Here is a 21,774-nt window from a genome sequence, read left to right as displayed (position 1 = left end):
GGCAATTGGTCAATACCGATCGGAAGTGCTGATTTCTTAGATTCAAATCTATATATCTACAACACATAGATAAAAGGCACGTTACGATTTGCGTCGATGAAATTCAGAAGGGATTTCCGATTTGCTGAGAGGAGGAGTAAGTCAGTGGAAGGGATGATAAGGGCGGAGGAGTTGGTGGGGAGAGGGTGGGGTGAGAGGTAGAAGGGGGATATCCGCAATTCAGTTCGCGAAGCGGCGTAATGTGAAGAGGATCTGTCGTTCCGCCTTCGACATCGTTACGTCGCTGTTTAATATCTCTCTTCATATTCCAGTGTCTTCAGTCTCTATTGTATTAGTGTGACAACTGAAAAAATTTGAAAGATATAGGTCCTCTTCGTGTAAGAAGATCAAATATTACAAATGGAAGACAAAAACACACGTTGAAGACACATATAAGGTCTATTTCTTTTTCTCTTTTTTATTCCTTTCTTTTTATTTTATCTCTCTATCTCTCTCTCTCTTTCTCTTCCTGTCTGCCTTTTCTTTCCTTCGAGTACAACCCCTTCAAGAAAATCTTACGATTGTCTTAATCGACTTTTACATTTTTTATTTTCTTTTTTTCTTTCTTTTCTATCTCTTTTCCTCTCTTTTTATCTATTTTTTTTTTCTATAATTTAACATATCTTTCTATTTTTCATTTTTCTCTCCTCTCTCTCTATCTCTCTCTTTCTCTTTTACTCACCCCTCTTTTTTTTTCATCCGTCTATCTCTTTCTCAGTATTTCTTTTTTGTTTTCTTTATTTTTCTATTTTTTCTTTTTTTTTTTTTTTTTTTTTCAATGAAATTAAAAATGCTCATATGATTTATACGCGTTTCGTTAGACGGTGTGATTTGACCGAAAAACCGAAGAGATTAGGCTAAACCCTAAACGCCGACCTTGTCAATAGTTCACCAGTCTGATCGGCGTACACGTAGTCCTTTGGAGAACGAAGAGTGTGACGAAAGTTCTCAAGAAACGGACGATCTGGACATGCCTACGTTGGTGCAACCAGTAAGTATGCATATATAATAATATATTAAACATTGAAATATTGTTACATTTGCTTTTGATAATAATACAAAATGATTATTATATATCGTAAGAGTAAATAACTCTAATATCTTTCATTTTCTATATTCAACTATAAGAACGATTGTCAATCGATTTGAAGCATCCATTAAACTCAAAAGATATGTCCTCGAAGATAATAAACAAATAGGGTGAACTGTTAATAAATGTATTTATATAAATCTATATATATATATATATATATATATACACAGATAAATCATATATTACTTTCTCTTTCTTTCTTGCGAAAAGACCACGTGCAAAACACGTTGCGTGGCCCGCGGATTGATGGACGAATCTTACCTTTATCGTTTCACGCCGTTTCCATCGTTGCGCCCTCTGAGTTTATTTTCTCTCTATCCTCTCTCCCTTTACTTGTTTCTTTTTTTTTTTCCTTTTTTTTTTTCTTCTCGTTCTTCTAGTTGTTGTTCTTGCTCTTGTTCTTCTTCTTCTTCTTCTTCTTCTTCTTCTTCCCCTTTGTTTCATTTATATTTATCTTCTTGGGTTTCAAAAAAAAAAAAAAACAAACGTTTTATTTCTTTCACGCTTTTACAATGCGCGCATTTTTCAACGAAATCTTTTTCATGCTTATTAAGGTAGTGGACCACCCGTCAATTGAATTTTGAATTTTATTATATTTCTCTCTCAACGAAATATATTATTTATCCTACGATAAATATTATTATATTGGTAAATTATATACGTGAAAATTCGAAAATATAATAGAAGGAAAAATAATTAAAAGTAATTCCTTTTTTTTCCGTAATCCTCTGAGATATAAACGGCGTGACCTGTATTTTACTTCCTCCTTTTGTTACGTCACTATTTCTACGCAATTGTGACCTTCTTTCTTCTATCCGTCAATAAATTTACAATTTAAGAATAATAGACATTTGGTTACAGTTTTTTAATTAGCCGTATATAATTAGATTCGATCGTAGGGAATCATAATTTAATAAGATTAGGTCTCGAAAACTTGATTTCTATTATAGATACTTCCCTTATCGAGGATTTGATCTTACATAAGCGTGTAATCGCATATATATGCACGCGTTTGTGTTAATTTTACATTAGTAATAATAAAAATTTCCATATTCAATTCGTTCTTTATTCATATATTATTCTTATTAACATTTCGCATGCTTACTTTGATATTATTGACTAATTAGAAAACAGAATTATTCCTCGGCCAATAGTAGCATCAAAAGAACGAACGAACCAACCAATCACGTATAAATTATCGAAATATTATTAATTTAGCGATAATTTAAATTACGTTTCCTCGACCAATAGTAGGCGTCGAAAGAACGAACGAACGAATCACGTATAAGTTGACGAAATATTATCAATTTGGTGATCATTTAAATGATGTTCTATGAAAGTAAAGCTTAACTTTTAATTAATAGAATATTAAATGATATCTTTCATATGGAATTCTATTTCTGAGTTCAACGCACTTAGGTGGATATATACTAGTTTCGATATGTAAAATTAAAAGCGTAAAAAACGAGAGAAGAAATAGAAAGAAAGAAAAAAACAAACTGAGTTTTCTTTTTTCTTTTCTTTTCTTTTCTTTTCTTTTCTTTTCTTTTCTTTCTTTTTTTATCTCTGTTCCTACTTCCTCGTTGTTTTTTTTTCTTTTACCGAAATTTTTCGCTTTGAATATTTTAATTCTGCACATTTTGTGCTTGTTTGCTTGCTTTCTTAGTTTAGTTTATACTATATCAAGATATTACGATGTTCAAGTAACTGTTTACCCTTACGAATCTAATTACTTAGATACGTTTACGATCGTTCGTTTGATTAACGAGTATATAAGATGTTGTTAAAAGATTTATATGTATATCTTTTGACGAATCAGCGAATAATTATGCGCTGCTTACGACAGGTGTTTGATTTCTGAATGCGATAAAGTCATATAATATGCAGAAAAAGAAAGAAAACGTTACATTCGCGATACAATATAATTCTTCCCTTTGATGTTGCTTAAGTTAAAATCGAGAATAGTTTCTATTATTCGTTTAGAAGAAGAAAAGAAACACCCCTCCCTCTCCCGTATTGTATTTACGCGTACTTTTCATGGATAACATTGTTCTTTTATTACATTATCGTATCGTATGAGGAAATATTATTAGAAGCGATACGCATTAATGTATATATATATAATATATATATATATATATATTTATTTATATATAAAATTTCGATAGAATTTAGTATCGCGTTAACAATGATGATTATATGAGAAAGTAACATTTCTAAGAAGTTTTCTGTTAAACCGTCCTATATCATACAACTTTGAACTTGTGAAAGGACACGATTCCAAGAAGTTTAGTTTGCCTCTTAAGATATTGAATAATAGATTCGCTCGTTATCTCCCTCGACCCGAGAGAATTTTTTTTCTTTTTCTTTTTTTTTTTTTTTTTTCGCAAATTCCACAAACGCGAGCTGGAAGTGACGCCCTTGGCGTCCTGTTTTCGTTGTTGTCTATCGAAAGCTTGCAGAAACACACATTTGCTCGGTGTAGTTCACAGAGAGAGAGAGAGAGAGAGAGATGTGGTCAAAAAATTCTTGGGTACGTAAACTCACATTTACTGTATTCTAAATATTTATTTATATCATCGCGACTCTCTCTCTCTAAGCTATTGGAGCACACACAGATGTGTTATTCGAAAATTTTATTTATATGACCCGTAAAAAAAAAGTGTGTTGGTTTTTTTTTTTGTATCTTTTCTTGTTTTCTTCGAGTAGATGTGTTTGTGTGTGTGTGTGCGCGCGCACGCGTGCGTCGTGCGGCGTGTGTGTAAGTGAAAAGTAAAGTACATACATATGTACGTACTTATTTACATATGTATGCATGTATGTATGTCATATACATACATTTTCACGAATGAATACGTATATAGTAATAAGGATGATCGTTTTTGTTCAAATGAAATAGGAAAAGTGTTATCTCTTGCGCGTTCTTTATTTATTTATTTATTTATTTATTTATTTATTTATTTACTTTTTTCTTTACTTTTGATTATTTTCCCCTCTCGTAGTTGTCTTTGCCGTACGATGAAGATGGAACGAACACGTGGGAAGGCTTGGAACGTAACGAAACGACGACGCAGGGTTTGCAATTGCATACGCAGCACGATCAAGAGATGCAGCAGCAATTGCAGTTGCAGCAAAGAGAACGAGGACAACTTTTACAGGTGCAGCAGCAGCAGCATCGTGAAAAGACGCAACAGCAACAACAACAACAGCACCAACAAAGAGATTCGCAACGTGAACGGGAACGCGAACAATTGCATCAGTTGCAATCTATCAACAATTTATTGCTAGATTTACCAACGACGTCGAACTTGTATTCAAATTATTCACACGATGCCTCCTGCTCGCAATCCACAAAAAGTTCTAACATCGAAAGTGAGCTAACGTTATTTTAATATATTTCGTTAGATTATATTTTGTTTTTCTCTCTCTTTCGGTGATTGTTAATAAGATTTTAATTCAATCATATTTAATTTATATATATATATATATATATATATTGTTGTATCGATATCAAACTGGATAGAAAAGTAAACGATAACGTTTATTTTAATTCGAATTTATTTATTATATTATTTGGATACTATATATAGTAATATGAAGTTTTCGAAAATAATCGATATATTCTTTAGAATAATTCTTTCGATTTATTTCTATCATCAATTATCGATTCTTTATTTTTCCATTAATAATTATAATACCAATCGTGTGTTTAAATATTTATTGTAACGAATTTCTGTTGGTTTTTCTTCTCATAGATGATATGAACATTTCGGATTTATTCGGTCTGAGTTTACCTCGAGGATCATTAATGGGCAATCAAACTGCAGTAGATTCATCGAATTATCGTAATTATCAACAACGTGGACAACATCGTAATAATCAGGTGTCCTCTCATCAACGTTATCAGGTAAATCAATGTGTGTTAGATTACATATTTGTAGAATTTTAATTGTATCGTTGAAATTTGTCTCACGCGTAAAGTTTTCTTCCTTAGACTTCAATAACCAACCAGGATTCATGGAATATCCATTATGCTAGTCGTGTTGTTTTAGTAATAAAACTTGTTCGATCAATCGTTTGTTACAAATTTGAAATTAGTTTTGGTGAACATCGTTCCAATATATTATTCAGATAAAGTATATTAAAGGCCGAATCGTATCTTAAGAGGAATTGCTTATTTCTATGAAATTTATGATTATACTGCTTATACGTAAATATATATTTATATATATATATATATACGTACGTATATATGTACGTATATGTGTGTGTAAAAGTATTATGATCGTTAGACTCATTTGAAAGTACGATTATACGGTTGATCGTAGAATCATTTAATTGTGCGAGTCTCGTTTGCAAAGTAGGTGGATCTGGAGAAATTAATACGATGATAAAACTTGTATGATTAAAACTAGAAGATAAAAATTCTTAACTTTATATTCGACAATAATTTTCTATAATTTAACGTTTTATATCCGAAAATATATATATTAAATTGTAAAAGTAAATTTAGAATTAGCCGATAAAGTAACTTCAATATTTTATCGAATAAAAATGTCGACTTTTATTTGCTCGAGGATGAATTTTTAACATACTTTTTTATCGTTTATGAAGTTTCACGAAATGTCGAATAATTCAAAGACGCAATAATAATGGATAATACAAGGGTTGGTGATTGTTGAGAGGGGAGGGGGTATATGTAAGAAGTGGAGCCTACAACAATTTTGGCAGCCTGTAAATATTACGCGTTAGGTTGCGATAAAAACGTCAAACGTGAAATAGGCAGTATTGTGCTTGAGACGTCTGGTTGCTGCCAATGCAATAACCGGAACAATGATTATACCCATTGGAGTAACTCCAACTACCCCTTATTCTATCCAGACCGACTAATTTTTCGCAATTCAAACGGCAACCCACCATATCGATCATCGATATAAACTGCCACTCATTTGTTACTCAACACACACACATATATATATATAAATCATTATTATTATCAGTATTTGACATATCTGTTTAATTTATTATTAGGGTGATCCAAAAGTTGGTACGTTTTATTGTGTTACAAATTGTTTTATAAACTGCACAATGGATTGTTTTTAGAAATATTAATTTAAAAAAAAAACGCACGAACTTTTGGTTCACCCTAATATTAATACTTTTTTTTTTTAATCTTATAATTTTAATATAGGATTATAAAAAGTCAAAGCTTTTATACGATATGAAAATAAATTTTGTTCTCTTCTTGAATACATTAAGTGTGTTAGTAGTTAATGTATATATATGTATATGTGTATGTGTATGCAGAGAAGATCCTTGGAACGTCGAAATGCGTGCATTAGGCTCGGCTTATAACACGTAGAGTAAAGTAAATTACATAGAAGCAGCAACGCCTCGGAGCGACCTCGATTTTGGTAGAGCCAAGTACTTGCAGACTTGAGCCAAACGATTCTATCCACGGTTTTCTTTCTTGTCCTACCTTCTATGATGGTTTTCGTGAACTTGTTATATTCCTTCGAAATCGTCTATCCTCGTGATAATTCGCTATGCTAGTAGTTTGGATATACTCCAAGGATCGTGTTACGAAGATACGATGAATAAAAATAAAATAAGATAATATATATATATATAGAATATTTAATGAAACATATAATTAATTAAATATCAAATATGTTATTATATATATATACATTGTGATAAAAAAAAATTGTAATTATTAATATTTTATATTAAAATAATTATAACAGTGCGAGGACAATCACGGACTTTATTCTAATTCGTCTACGGTCGATGTTCCTGGTTCCCCAAATTCGATGACTACTTCTGGAAGTCCAAGTACACCTGGAAGTTTATATTCCAATCCATACACCTTTCCGCAAAGTGCTAACAGCTTGTATTCAGGATCATCGGCAGCAAGTCGTTCGTCGCTTCAACATGTAGGCTCTCCTCCATCACCTGTTCATTCACCATATGGCAGAGCTATTCGTGGTTCTCCACCATACAGGTAATGCAGGTGTTAGATGGATAAATGATCGTAATAAAAAAGTATATACATTAATGATGTTCAATTATTTATATATGTATACATATATGTGCATTTGATTTTAGTAGTTGCGGCAGTCCAACGTTAGAATATCCTCCTCATACAGCAGGTTGCCATGTATCACGATCCAATTCACCAGCAGATTCGGAGACGAGTGGTTCTAATAGTATGGATGGTTCTTTATCTAACATAATGGTATAATCACTCATGAATAAAACGATTTTTTTGTTTTTGTATATATTATCGTTCTTTTTGCAAACAAATTGTCAACAAATATAATGATATATCTTTTTCTTTATTTACAGAATTGTCTGTCATTAAATACATCGTCTCACAGATGTTATCCACAATCCTTAAGATCGTTAATGTCACCAGAAACAGATCTGTATGGAAATAATAGGACAGCAGCATTGCAACGTATGGCGATTAAAAAATATTTATCGTCGTCTCATCAAAATTTATCATCCTTGTATCATCATCAAACACACGGCCAAAATCGAACTCACCATTGCGGTTCCCCGCCATCAGGAACATTTTTGAATTCACTTTTAAATCACGAGAAGGGTTGCTGCTCAACGGGAAATCCGCATATGATGTTAAATTCTCCACTTAATATTCCTGATCCACAAATATCTTTGGATCGAGCGGCGAAGTTTCATAGAAATGCAGCTGGTAGTAAATAAATAGTTTAATGATAAATAATTTTATGCATATATATATATATATAGAAATATGCAATATTTCGAATTATCATATGATTTTTTAGCGCTTTGTAACCCAACTTGTACTTGGAGTGGTATATTGCCTCAACGTATTCAAAAACCAACAGGATATTCTTCCAAAGTATTTCTTGGTGGTCTTCCCTGGGATATTACGGAATCCCTTTTGATAGCTACGTTCAAGCAATTTGGTCCAATTCGTATTGAATGGCCAAAAAAAGAACAATCTACTACACAGCCTAAGGGCTACGCGTATATTATTTTTGATAATGAAAAACAGGTATTATATATTATGTATTTTTATGTATACGCACGCACACGCATAAGGAACAATCTCTCGCATATATAAATATAATGATAACAATGAATTGTAAATATAAATTTATTACAGGTACGATCTTTATTGGCCTGCTGTACGCACGATGTTACTAACGGTGGAAGTTGGTATTATAGAATTTCTTCAAAACGTATGAAAGGAAAAGAAGTATGTTACGTAAGAATAGTTTTCTTTTATCATTTTTATCGATATAAATATAAATTAATACGTTTTGTTTTAAATATAGGTTCAAGTGATTCCATGGATTCTTAATGACAGTAATTATGTTAAATTACCATCACAGAAGCTTGACCCGCACAAAACAGTATTTGTTGGTGCATTGCATGGCATGTTAACTGCCGAAGGTTTAGCAAAAATTATGGATGATTTATTTCATGGAGTTATTTACACAGGTGATTATAAATTACTGTCAACATTTGATGAACGATTATTCAAATATATCTTAATTGCATAATTATACAAATATTTGTATTTTCAGGTATTGATACTGATAAGTATAAGTATCCAATAGGATCAGGTCGTGTTACATTTAGTTCGAAAAATTCGTACAAAAAAGCAGTATCAGCTGCTTTTATAGAAATAAAAACTGCTAAATTTACAAAAAAGGTATATAATAGTAATAATCGTTGAAAGAACAATACTATATATATCTATAATTAATATATTAATTTGTCATATATATATATTAGGTACAAGTTGATCCTTATCTTGAAGATTCTATGTGTTCTGGATGTTTCGTCCAACAGGGAACTTATTTTTGCCGCGAAGAAGTAATTGAAAAATCATTATTACATTTTCACCAGTTGAATAAGAAAGATTCGTAAAGATACTAACTATTTAATTTCAGATATGTTTCAGGTATTTTTGCCGTAGATGCTGGTTATGGCAACATTCTATGGAATCAATGCGATATCATAAGCCTTTAACGCGTAATTCTAAAAAGAGTCAGGTGATCGAACTATCACCTAACATGGGTATTAACACTAGTTCCCGCAATTCCAATTTTTGTATTTGAAGGAATAATGGAAGTTCATTCCCCGTGCAGCCACGTTCAGCTCTCTTTTGACTATTTGTTTTGATACGGACGTTGCACTGGTTGACTTATTGACAGGGTATAATGTTAGTTTTTATTATAAAAAGCTGTAGGTAGCTGGACGATATATCGAAAATTCCAGCTTCTCTACAAAATTACAACGATTCAGTTGTTATCATTTAAGAATGTGGTATTTGGCTACATTCGAGACAAGCATTACTTTTATTTAGTATGTTTACTTAGAGTCTGGTGCTCTTGTTAATTATTTTACTACGAGAAAAGTAATCGTGTCAATAATTCACCAGAATTGCACTGAGATTATACGTTAGGTATTCGCCTTTTCGTTGAATTTTCATACAGACTGAATGATGGCTTTATGGTGATAATATTGTTTTTTTTTATACGACAAATTAAAAGTCGTTAAAATGTATAGTGATTGTGGATAAGCTTAGTTAAAGCTTAGAATTTTTTTGCGATATTCTCGTCGCCATGATGATGATAACTACTTCTTGGCAGAAGATTTACGCTTAATTGTTAATTATTACTTTAACGAGACTATACATTTAGTCCTTTTTTCTAATTGGGCGAATTAACAATTGTATTTGTTATTTTTTTTGTACGGTCTACTTGATATATAGTATATTGGTAAATCGATTTTCAAGAAAGTATTATCCAGTACGCAGGCCGTTCTTCCAATTCGAACAGTCGCCTAGTAATAGTACACCCACCATTAGTTTTACTTTATATTATATAGTATAGAGAAAGAATACCGATTCGTGCCCACTGTAGTTAATAATTTATATTGTTAGTTGGGAAGCGGTAAGCTTTTTATAAGCCATTAACCGCTGGGACTGTTTAACTGTTGACGAAATGGAGAAGTACACGGTCTACGATTCTGGCACGCATTATAGTGAATTGATTTTGTTTTTATTTTTTGTTACTATATTGCGTTACGTATATTTTCTTTCGATAAAATGTCGCCGTATATTCTTTACCTCGCGTTTATCATGTGTTTTGATATAATTTTGTTGAATTAATTAAAAGTTATATTTTTGCAGATAATTTTATGCTGTGTTATTTTCATTTTTTTTTTGTTTTTTTTTGTTTTCTCACAATTCACTGTTTCTTTTGTTGTCTTTAATTTGGTTTTTTAAAATCCTTGAAATAGTATTTCTTATCCATTCTAATTTCCTTCATAATATCATCATGATTTTTGTTTCCTTTCAAATAATTCATGATTTTCTTTATCCTATCAAACAATATTAATAATATATAATATAATATTATTGCTACAAGAGAGTTTATTTACTTTATTTAAAAAAAAAAAGAAAAAAAAAAGAAAAGTACTTCGGTTACGTTTATTATTGTTTTTATTCTATATACTTTTTATTATCTATGAAGTTATTTCGTAAACTACTGTAACAATTTTTAATTTGAAATTACGTTGGTGCCTTTGAAAGCATACAACAAATTTCTAAGATAATAATGGCATTCTAATAAAAATTAAGCCTCTCTCTCTCTCTCTCTCTCTTTCTCTTTCTCCCTAATAACTTGTCCATTTCATCAATAAACTAATCGCGCCTAAAACAGTAACGCATTGTTAATGGTAGAATATTTACTGAGAAAAATGAATGCAATAGAAAATAATGTTGAAAGAATATAAGACTGTTCAGGAAGAAAAAAAATCTACTATATAATACAAATTCCTCTTATAGAATAATATACAAAGAAGAAATAAGTTACTCTAAAAACTTGAACAGATTAAAAATACTATGTATTATGTTACAGTATGTTGAAGAGATGACGAAGTAGAGATAAACGTGTTTATTGTTACGTAAAACAAAATTCACGTGAAAATTGTTTTAACATATAATGTAACGTATTTACGATGCATATACATATTATATGCTTTGATCAGGCTTCCAAAAGACTTAATGTTAGGACTATTTCAGCCCATAAGTCATTTTGCTAGGACGGAAAAAGTAAAGTAACAACAAGTCTATACTTACTTGCACAAAGTATCGAGCTATCATTAACAATTAGAGAATTAGAGGTTGACACAAATTTTAAAGATGCTCTTTTATCTAAAATGTCTCCTTTACAAACTTTTAATATGTCGTGCCTTTTAATATAATCTTCTTAGATTTTATTCCAACATGAGAGAGAAATAAATTATTTTTAAATCATTGATACCATGCAATACACAGGGTGATTTAGTGTTAATTGAAAAAGACTGTTATTGGTACGCATAATGTCAAGCTTTCCTAAAACTTTTAAAGAATTTAATCAAACTTTTAAAGAATTGAACTATAGTTATGGAATTATTTTAATTTTCAAGACAAAAAAGTGCCTCTCTTATTATTTATTTTTATTAATAATAAGAATTAATATGACTATAATTTAGAACATATATAGCAACGGATTAACTTTATCACTGAACACAAACATTTACACAGTAGTAAACATTGTAATGAAAACAAATTCGATACCTTTATCTTGACTATGAAAAAGCTATAGACAATATTAGTAATTTATGACGCTTTAGCTTTTCGTATTGTATCCTTGTTCGACAGGTGCTCTGTATTGAATCTAATTTATTGAACTAAATAAAGCGTTCTTTAATAATCCCGTTTTTTATCTACTTTTATTAAGTGATATTGAAATGTTATATGTAAAAGTTCATACAGAAGATAAAATGGATAACAAATACGCTATTTATTTTTTAGTTCATTAAAAAACATTTTTTATATTAATATTTCATTATAATACAACTAATTACATATATCTTTATACAAATTTATAAATATTCATTATGAATATAATCAATATTTTTATCGTTATAATTTCTTTTTTTGCATTACTTTCTGGTGCAATGCTCTATAAACAGAAATACAACATGATATAGTACCGAGTGCTCCAACATGCCACGTTTTTAAAAATCCTCCCCAAAGTACACCATTTGGAAGATAATTAACAGCATAAATTATGTCCAACGACAAACATAAACATGTTAGTAATTCTTCTTGAATATCACGACTCTTGTTTGCTCCACTGTTGAAATATTAATTGTTAAAAGAATAGATATGTTTGTTAAAATTTTATAGTAAATTGTAAGTGCTGTATTACTTACTTTGAATTTTTACACGTTCCATTTTCTTGAGATTTGTTTAACTTTATTTGACTTATTTTTCTTAATGATCTGAAATAGCAAAATAATTAAAAGTGAGTAATAGCAGGATATGCTATAAAATTATATGAGAAAGAAGAATACTCAAATTTCAAATATGTGTCTTGTCTTCGTGATAAATATATTTGTCAATCAGAGCGAACACTGGTCGAATTATAAATATAATTTTAAATCAAATCTTACTTTGTTAAAGAAAGATGGAGAGACACTACCCAAAACCATATAATAATGTTATTCCATAGTTTAGAATTAATCGATACAATTTTATTTTCTCCAGCCCAGGTGATATGTTCTATAGGACAAAAAATCATATTTACGCCAATTTGTATCAGTTCTATACTTCTAATAAACCAATCAGATTCCTATAAGATCATATATTAAATTTAGGCATCACATAAATGGATTTGATAGCAAACAAAATATATGAAAAGAAAAAGCTTGTTTATTATTTTTTTTTTTATTACATTATATAAAAAATACCTGTTTTCCCCATTTATATTTTGTTGCAGAATGAAACATTGGTAAATCATCTAATAAACGTAAGGCTACTCTACATTCGCTCATTTTACTACTAAATATTTTCAATTTGTTTTCTGTTGTTTCAGATGTAGCAGCCACAGTAGCTAATTTTGCTATGTATGATAAAGTACTTAAAATTTTATCTCGTCCACGGTATGTGTCCAAATAATTTGATAAAATTTCTATATCCATATTGTTTTATTTAGAATAAATATAAATATATTATTAATAATTTATTAATAAATTATTTTAAATAAATTATTAATAAATATATTATATCAATAAATAAAAATTTGCCCTGCAATAAAAATTCATCAATAATAATATATGTACAAAAAGAGAAATGTATTTTTATATATATAAATATATATTTTCGTACATATATTTTACTTGCAGCCATCACATTTGATGTTACGTATTAAATATTACATATTTGACATTACGTGACATATCATAAGATACGCTTAAAGTATCATTGCATTATCTTACGTCATTGATAATATTATTTAGTAAGAAGGGAATCGTATAGCATGTAAACTACATTCCTAAAGTGTGTTCGTAAAACGTACGTAAGGTAGCCATATTGAATTACGTAGTTCATAGAATATCCGCATCGCGACGTGACAGTAGACTGCAAGTTCGAGTTCAAGTCAATGCAATGTATGATTCGTGGACGTGATGACGTCAGATTTGGAAGCACAAGCCGTGAGCGCGTTTTAAAGCCGAGTAGGGCGTGAAAGTGTGTGTTGTGTCGCTTATTTCGCTCCGCGTTTATTTGACGCACCCGTAGTACCTGGAAAATATGTGCAAATAGTAAAGGTGCGCGTTAAATGCATCCTTAATATCCGCGCTTATCAGAGACAATTATGTTCGGTGCTGCATTTACGTGATTAAAAGTGAAAGAAAAAAAGGATAGATAGGGATACCATGTTCCGCTACATTCCAATTTTTAAAGGGTGTAACAGGCAGGTGGAATACGTTGACAAGCGTCATTGCTCTTTGCCTAGCGTCCCCGACGATATCCTGAGATATTCGAGGAGCTTGGAGGAACTTTTACTCGATGCGAATCACATACGAGAGTTACCGAAGGTAAGCAATTATAATCTCGCCGCATGCCAACTTTATTGTACCAACCTTTCTCTCTCTCTTTCTCTCTCTCTCTCGCTCTTCCTCCCTTCTTTTATTTTTCGTCTCTTTTTCTCCTACTGCCTCCATGACGTCTCGTCCCGTTGCGCTACAATAGACGTGGAACGCTTACGACGTAATTTTTCTGTATACTATACTATACTCTGTCATTATACTACTACTACTACTACTACTACTATTACTATATATATATATATCTCTTTCAATCTTATCGGCAAGTACATTAAATACTATCTAACATTTCTTTACATTTTACAGAACTTCTTCCGTCTTCAGAGGCTACGAAAACTCGGTCTCAGCGACAATGAAATTGGTCGTTTGCCACCGGACATACAGAATTTTGAGAACCTCGTGGAGTTGGACGTCTCCAGGAACGGTGAGCGGTATTTTCATAAATCCTCGTTTCACTCTGCATTTCCAATGGAGGATATATAGGATGGACGATGATAGAGGAACTAAAGAATGCAACCAAAAAAAACTTCAGAATCTACTGCATTCCACAAAGCAATAATGCCATATACCGGTTGAGCTTATAAAGATTCTTGGATGTTCGTGCACGAGTTTCTTTGGGGTTTCTTTTCATTTCCTTTCTCTTTTTCTTTCTCTATTTCTTTCCCTCTCTCTCTCTCTCTTTCTCTCTCTCTCTTGTTCTTTCTTTCATCTTTCTTTGTCTCTCTTATTCTTTTAGTTGCCTCTACCTTCCCTTTCTCTCTTTCTCTCCCACTACTTTCTACAACCATGTTCTCTTTCAAGCACGATTCTTTAGCACACTCGATCGGTTTCTCTCTCTCTTTCTCTCTCTTTCTCTCTCTTTCGTCATGGAAACGATCGACGTAGCCCTTCGAAGGTTTCACAGGGGAAATATCTATTGGAAAAGTTGTCACGTTATAACACGTAGAAAAATTTAGATTGTATGATACTTGAAGAAAGATAAGGAAAATGGTCTCATGTATGCATCTGTATTTTATATATATATATATATAATAATACAACGTAGCTGATAGTTATATAGTTTACGCAACAAAAAAGGCGGGACTGAACGGACGAGTTTCATTAACGGGATATTATCTTTACGTCTCGTCGTACTACGATTGTAAGAGGGGAGTTTGGTGGGAGAAATATAAGAGAAAAGATAAACAGAGAGATAAAGTATTACGACTTTTTAGCACAGTATAGTAGTAGTAGTATTGTTACAGAAAAGATGAAATATTTGGATAAAAGATGATACAAAACACCACGACCTTTTATTATATATAGAAATCATCTTTTTCTATACTGTCGTATCTTTTGAAAGATTCATTTTAAGTCATATATTATTTTCTTGATATGTTTTATCCTTTTCATTCTTTGAACTGTCAGCAGAGTAGTGTTGAGTCAGAGCAACCACGTGTTTGCTCAACGTATATGTATATATATACATGCAAATATGTATATATATGTATGTGCATGTATTTATTCATGTACTACCTATTTATCTGTTTGTAACTTTGTCATCTTATATGCTAAACGTTTCCTCTTCAAGAATTGTATTCAATCAATTTCTAATAATACTGTGCGAAGATAGAAGAAAACAACATCCAAACAACACAACAGGAGATCGTTTAATAATAATATTTATTTCTTTTTAAATGAAATAACTAAATAAAGGAAAGCTGATTAAACTTACTACGAATGACGTCATAATTAAGTGCAACGTGTTGTAACATAATACAACTTTTTATCAAGTTCTATTCTTTAATCTTGATATCGATGTCTGATATCTATAAATACTAATTACTGTTATAAAAAGATCAATCTTACGGTCAACGTTATTATTCCTACTATAATATATTTTACATTTTTTTTTTCTTTTTTCTTTTTTTTAATTTTCTTTTTATAATATTGTTACATTTTTCTTACTTTCTTTCTTCAACGAATGGCACACGTGTACGTATAGATTTTATATATATATATATATATTTATTTTTTTAAATCTAATTTACATACCAACACCACGATCAGATTTTATAATTAATGGTAATTAAGATTGTACAAGAACGTAGTATAATAATTGATATAATCACGTGTATGCATCATACCTAGTAAAAATGATTTCATTCTTACTAGGGTGTAACAGGTATTCATCGAATCGTCTTTCATAAGTATGTATATATGTACACACTCACACACACACACATATATATACATATATGTACGTTCTACTCCATCCTGTTCACTTTCTAACAAAGATTCACCGGCTCGTAAGAGCGAAGACATGTTGAAACGTTTCCCCTGGTCTTCTTTCTCTTTTTCACTCGTTCGTTCATGGTTACAGGTACTTTCTTAAGAGGGAAGCCTTACCTTTCCTTTCCTTTCCTTTCCTTTACTTTACTTCACTTTACTTTACTTTACTTTACTGTTCCTCATCGGGTTCATGCACTTTGAATTTACTTACCGTTTCATCTCAACGTTTTACCTTTGAAACTTTTTCATTTTATTCCTTTTTTTCTCTTCTTCGTTTCCTTTCTTTTTTAATTGGACTGAATGATCCTAACGCATATTATTTAGAATAATTTTTCAAAAAGTATTCAGACACTACAATGTGATTATCAATTTTGTGTAGCTTCTTATTTTTTAATATTTATACAAAAATAATTTTGTAATATGTATTAGTGTTAGAATATGTTATTATTTGTTTGATTTATTATATATCATATATTTTTGTTCATAAGTATTTTATTTTTATATTTAATATATAATATTCTAGTATGAGGTTTTAATTCAAATAGTTTCAATATAAAAATTGAATTTAAAAGAAATGATTCACGTATAAAGATAACAAAATATTAATACTTCATACATTTTTCTGATAGTTTTCATTTCATTAAATAGCCAATCGTGTAATTATTATTATAATTTCGGTTTTATCTATAATTAATGTTTTTCATAATAACGTGCGTTATCGTCACTTTCGTTCTTTATTTTACTTACAAAATTTAACTAAATTTATGTTACATATTTCCAATATATTAAATCATAATATAAAAGTGCAAAAATAATGATCACTTTAGTGTCTACATTTTTATATTACATTTTTGTTGTTGTACAATACATAAAAGCAGATTCTTTTCAAAACGTTTTACCAGAATGTTGCCTTAAAAAACAAACTAACAATAAATAAAGAAAGAATTATATGAATATATGCCTCTAAAATTCTTTTTTATAGGAAAGAAAGTAAAGGAAGAAAGGAAGGGTAGGGTACAAGGGTAGGGAGAATGAATATTATTTCATTCTATATCAGGTTTATTTTTCATTAAATTCTTCAAAACGTCTTACACTGAAAAAGGGGTTGACTTTAGAAAATGAGAAGAAAATTGATGGCGTGATTCAACGTATTCAACGTATATTCCATATCTTGTTGATCTTATAACGTAGAAAGTGAAATATTTTTAGACATAACAGATTCGAAGGAAACCCAGACTAATTTGTTCTGGGCTTAATCGTTGAAAAACACAAGTAAGTTTTCCTCACGAACATCCAAAGAAAGAGAAACAGAGAGAGAGAGAGAGAGAGAGATCATCTTTATAATGGTTTTAACGATCACTATTAATCGTTTTCCGATAAACAATTGAGTTAAACTCATTCAGGGAATGATTCGTAGGATTCCAATATATAATACTAATCTTTATTATTCACTTTGAACGAGCTTTTATCATTTAATACGACGTACTGTATATACGTTCAGTTAATATTGAATGAAGTTTGCATTTTAAATAGCTTTAAATGGAAGATTCAATGTCGGTACAATCGGTTAAAAACTATAGAGAGAGAGAGAGAGAAAAATAAAAAAAAAAACGTATGGATGATCGAATTATTTCTTTTTATTATTTTCAAAATTACTAATGTTTTATATATTTCTTTTTTATATTTATTAGCATATATATAATTTTAAATAGCTTTAAATGGAAGATTCAATGTCGGTACAATCGGTTAAAAACTATAGAGAGAGAGAGAAAGAGAAAAATAATAAAAAAAAAACGTATGGATGATCGAATTATTTCTTTTTATTATTTTCAAAATTACTAATGTTTTATATATTTCTTTTTTATATTTATTAGCATATATAATTTTAAATAGCTTTAAATGGAAGATTCAATGTCGGTACAATCGGTTAAAAACTATAGAGAGAGAGAGAAAGAGAGAGAAAAATAAGAAAAAAAACGTATGGATGATCGAATTCTTTTTTTTTAATATTTTCAAAATTACTAATGTTTTATATATTTCTTTTTTATATTTATTAGCATATACATATATCTTTTATTTTATTTTATTTTACGATATTTATTGGTATTGCATTTGCAAAAATAATCTTCGTTTTACTGGATACTTTATCATTGCCCAGTATTTAAACGGTAATTCTTATTACGTAGATTATGTTACCTGAAGAAAAAAAAATATAACAAATACTAACATTTGATCGTTTTTATTTTTCTTGATTTTTTTTTCTAATATCATTCTTGTCTCGTTTGTCCAGTATATAATATTAAAAAAAAAAAAATTAAAAGAAAAATGATTAGTAGTAAATTCATGATTCAATTATTATTATCTTTGGAAAGCTTTCAAACTGTTAATATTATTATATGCGTTAATCTTGACTTAAAAGCATTCGAAGATAACGTTTTTATTGCACATATATAGTTGATACTTAAATGCTATATATGTATTTGTAAATCAATGATACTTAGTCCTTATATTTTTTTTCACTATCGACAAAATCATCGTTGAAATATCGATCGAGTAACAAAATCCTGTTCTTTGTTATAAAATTTCCTATTTTTTTTTTTCTTTTTTTTTTTGTTCGTTTTGATCAATATTCGTTCATTTTATTTTAGGCTTTGCTGCCATCAGTACGCTAAGCTGATCGGTTCTCTCTCTCTTTCTCTCTTTCTCTCTTTTTCTCTTTGATAACGAGCAGTTTAACTTTGTTTATCAACCGACACGATTTTAGAACACAATCGTGGTGCATATGGTACCCAAAGCACACGTTTACGATTCTTAACAGGCAGTCATTCTAATACGAGCAAACCCATTTTCCAAATGATTTGATTTTTTTTTTGTTAAAATGGAACATTTCATTTAAAGAAAAATGTATTTAATTTACAATATTACTTTTGCCTATCCTTTTTGAATCTGTTTTTTTTTTTTTTTAAATACACACCTGTTTGTTTATTTGTTTGTTTATTAATTCGAGAAATTGGTTCAAGCTGAGATTTTCATTCTTATCAGACAAATGAATGGTTTTAACAACAACGTAAATCCTTTTCTTTCGAGTAGAGTGATATTTTGTACCGTTTAAAATGTGACTCTTTTTTTTCTTTTTTCTTTTTTATTTGAAATAACGGGATCTCATGACGATTATTCTCGTCACTCGTATTATAAACATCATATTTAATGACCTTTCATTCGACTACAATAATTTCTTCTTCTTCTTCTTCATCTTCATTTTCTTCTTCTTCTTCTTCTTTGTGTTGTTGTAGTAGTAGTAGTAGTTGTTTCATAACGTTTAATATGCATGTATATATATATACACGTTGACATTTGTATACAGTGCACGTGTATATAAATGAAATAAGGTCACTGTCGTCTCAGCATATGTGACTTTTTGTTCGCATTAATTCGATAATCATTTTTTTAACTAAATTAATTAACAAATATTATTATTTCGTTATATTTATTTTTTTTATTAATTAACTATATATTATTATTTCATTATATTTATATTTTTATTAATTAACTATATATTATTATTTCATTATATTTATATTTTTATTAATTAACTATATATTATTATTTCGTTATATTTATTTTTTTTATTAATTAACTATATATTATTATTTCATTATATTTATTTTTTTATTTTTTCATATATATTTAATTTTCAAAAACTAATTTATTCGCACACAATTACGTAGGAAATTATTTCAATCAACAATTATTATTAAAGAAAGTAAATAAAAATCATCGAACTTTCGTCGATTATTTACTGTAAAAAAGTAACGAAAAAAAAAGAAAAGAAAACAGAATTCACATTTGATTCAGTAGTTGATCTGCAAAGTGGAAAAAGAAGTAACGTGGTAACCAACATATCTTTTTTTACCATCAACTATTTCCTGGTTCCAGATAGTTTATTGTCGCGGTACCATGATAATTTTAATGACATTTATAACGGTAGTTTAGTCCACAAAAGCTTATTAAAAACAGCTATACGAACTTCAATGATATTTTATTCATTTTTCATTTAAAAAAAAAAAAAGATATATTATTAAAGTGCACCATCATTATTATCATTTATGAACATTCCTATTTTTTAATTTGATATCGATGATATAGAAATTAATTAAAATTTGTTTTATTAGTATTCTTATTAATATTATTATATATTATATTTATAATAATTATATTTATAAATTTATTTATAAATAATATTATATTTATAATAATAATATTAATAAGAAGAAACTATAGATATACGAATAATATTGAGATATAAATTGGAAGTGGTAAAAATATTGTTACGTGCATTATATATACAACATATTTAAAAATCTGTAACCGAATATACTGTTGTCGTAATCATGTAAACTTTTCATTTAATATTCGCGAGAAATAAGTGGTCGAAAATATCGAAATACATGGGTCTTATGTTAGTCTACAATTTATTACCGCGAAATGTTATACATCCGGTTTAAAATATGTCGTTTCGTGTTTCGACTGATTATATGTCGCCAAATCCTTTAATCAAATTTTTCTGATTCCTTTTTTTTTTATTCTTTATTCTACAAAAATATGTTCAATTCATTCTTCTAATATATCTGATTAGAGTAACAGGATTTTCAAAAGTATATAATATTTATAAGAAGTATTTACATATTCTAGATTTCTTTTATAGGATTACTTTTAAATAAAAAAAAAGAAATAAAAGAAGAAGAATTATTGTACAAGAATATTCTATTATATATATTAATCAATCCTTTAGTATATTAAAAAATAATAACAGTCATTTAGAATAGTAATTGAAATAAAATTGTTCTTAATATTAGAAAATTATCTTTCTAATTTTATTTTTATTTTTCTTTTTTCAAAAATGTGTTGCATTTAAATGTTTCAGTGTTAGAAACACACGTCGTATATATTTATTCTTTTTTTCCAAAATAATTGTAAGAAATACGTAAGATTTCGTAGTGAATATAAACAAGAGTTGAATTAGAGTAAAAATAGAAACAATACAAACTTAGTACGACCATTTGGTAAGCATTCATGATTTAAAATAGCTTTGAAAAGAATGTCAGGGATTGAAACACATTACAGGCTTTGCTTATATTCAAATGCTCTTAGCGTCAGTAACAGACGAATAAGATTTTATATCGATAAATAAATATCAATGCAACACATGCGAAGCCAGATTTAAGCATTAGCAGGTGTGTAACATTCGATGAACACCAGTTATATTTCAAGCATACAATAAACATTTAATTATTGTATTTTTATCAAACAAATTTGATGATTTTTCTAATTTCATTAGAAATTTATTTCATTTTAAAAAATTTCTTTGTTTATTCGATTCATTTATTTTTATTATATATAATATAACATATTTCACACACAAAATTTAAATAAAA

The 21,774-nt window shown here is 29.2% G+C and overlaps 3 protein-coding genes across 13 annotated transcripts in view; 2 read left to right on the top strand and 1 right to left on the bottom strand.

The window, feature by feature from the left end:
• Nucleotides 1–199: 199 nt before the first annotated feature.
• LOC122517877 (cytoplasmic polyadenylation element-binding protein 1) lies at nucleotides 200–10,326 on the top strand. Of its 2 annotated transcripts, none has more exons than XM_043636482.1 (13): nucleotides 200–436; nucleotides 861–1,030; nucleotides 4,135–4,504; nucleotides 4,888–5,039; nucleotides 6,880–7,136; nucleotides 7,244–7,370; nucleotides 7,481–7,847; nucleotides 7,942–8,174; nucleotides 8,286–8,378; nucleotides 8,458–8,623; nucleotides 8,710–8,837; nucleotides 8,921–9,001; nucleotides 9,079–10,326. In XM_043636482.1, the coding sequence occupies exons 2-13, from the start codon at nucleotides 1,010–1,012 to the stop codon at nucleotides 9,244–9,246; spliced, it is 2,163 nt and encodes a 720-aa protein (XP_043492417.1). In that variant the 5' UTR covers nucleotides 200–436; nucleotides 861–1,009; the 3' UTR covers nucleotides 9,247–10,326. The 2 variants fall into 2 exon arrangements, with proteins under 2 accessions (XP_043492417.1, XP_043492416.1); XM_043636481.1 differs by having other exon boundaries at nucleotides 7,241–7,370.
• Nucleotides 10,327–12,051: 1,725 nt separating this feature from the next.
• Nucleotides 12,052–13,209, bottom strand: LOC122517876 (peroxisomal membrane protein 11C). The gene is made up of 4 exons (XM_043636480.1): nucleotides 12,932–13,209; nucleotides 12,635–12,813; nucleotides 12,395–12,463; nucleotides 12,052–12,315 (listed from the first exon to the last, which is right to left on the bottom strand). Exons 1-4 carry the CDS (start codon nucleotides 13,160–13,162, stop codon nucleotides 12,102–12,104), a joined length of 693 nt encoding a protein of 230 aa, XP_043492415.1. The 5' UTR covers nucleotides 13,163–13,209; the 3' UTR covers nucleotides 12,052–12,101.
• A 515-nt stretch (nucleotides 13,210–13,724) lies between these two features.
• Nucleotides 13,725–21,774, top strand: part of LOC122517875 (protein lap4) — a 36,974-nt gene continuing 28,924 nt past the window's right edge. For all 10 annotated transcript variants that reach the window (XR_006303937.1, XM_043636475.1, XM_043636471.1 and 7 more), the window contains exons 1-2: nucleotides 13,725–14,059; nucleotides 14,375–14,492. Coding sequence is in view for 9 of the 10 variants with exons in the window: in XM_043636475.1 (XP_043492410.1) it covers nucleotides 13,898–14,059; nucleotides 14,375–14,492 (280 nt within the window). In the remaining variant the exon portion in view is untranslated. The remainder of the gene's footprint in view (nucleotides 14,060–14,374; nucleotides 14,493–21,774) is intronic.

The sequence above is a fragment of the Polistes fuscatus genome, unplaced genomic scaffold (genome assembly GCF_010416935.1).
Source record: "Polistes fuscatus isolate 324 unplaced genomic scaffold, CU_Pfus_HIC Scaffold21, whole genome shotgun sequence".
Lineage (NCBI taxonomy): Eukaryota > Metazoa > Arthropoda > Insecta > Hymenoptera > Vespidae > Polistes > Polistes fuscatus.
This window is presented reverse-complemented; position numbering and strand designations above follow the sequence as displayed.

Bases quoted from the DNA above. Each gene is read 5' to 3' on its own strand.
- LOC122517877 (XM_043636481.1), top strand. From the start codon at position 1,010: ATGCCTACGTTGGTGCAACCA. The intron at 1,031-4,134 runs GTAAGTATGCAT...CCCCTCTCGTAG, and splicing joins TGCCTACGTTGGTGCAACCA to TTGTCTTTGCCGTACGATGA. The intron at 8,379-8,457 runs GTATGTTACGTA...TTTTAAATATAG, and splicing joins AACGTATGAAAGGAAAAGAA to GTTCAAGTGATTCCATGGAT.
- LOC122517876 (XM_043636480.1), bottom strand. From the start codon at position 13,162: ATGGATATAGAAATTTTATCAAATTATTTGGACACATACCGTGGACGA. The intron at 12,814-12,931 runs GTATTTTTTATA...ATGATCTTATAG, and splicing joins AATATAAATGGGGAAAACAG to GAATCTGATTGGTTTATTAG. The intron at 12,464-12,634 runs GTAAGATTTGAT...TTGCTATTTCAG, and splicing joins CTCCATCTTTCTTTAACAAA to ATCATTAAGAAAAATAAGTC.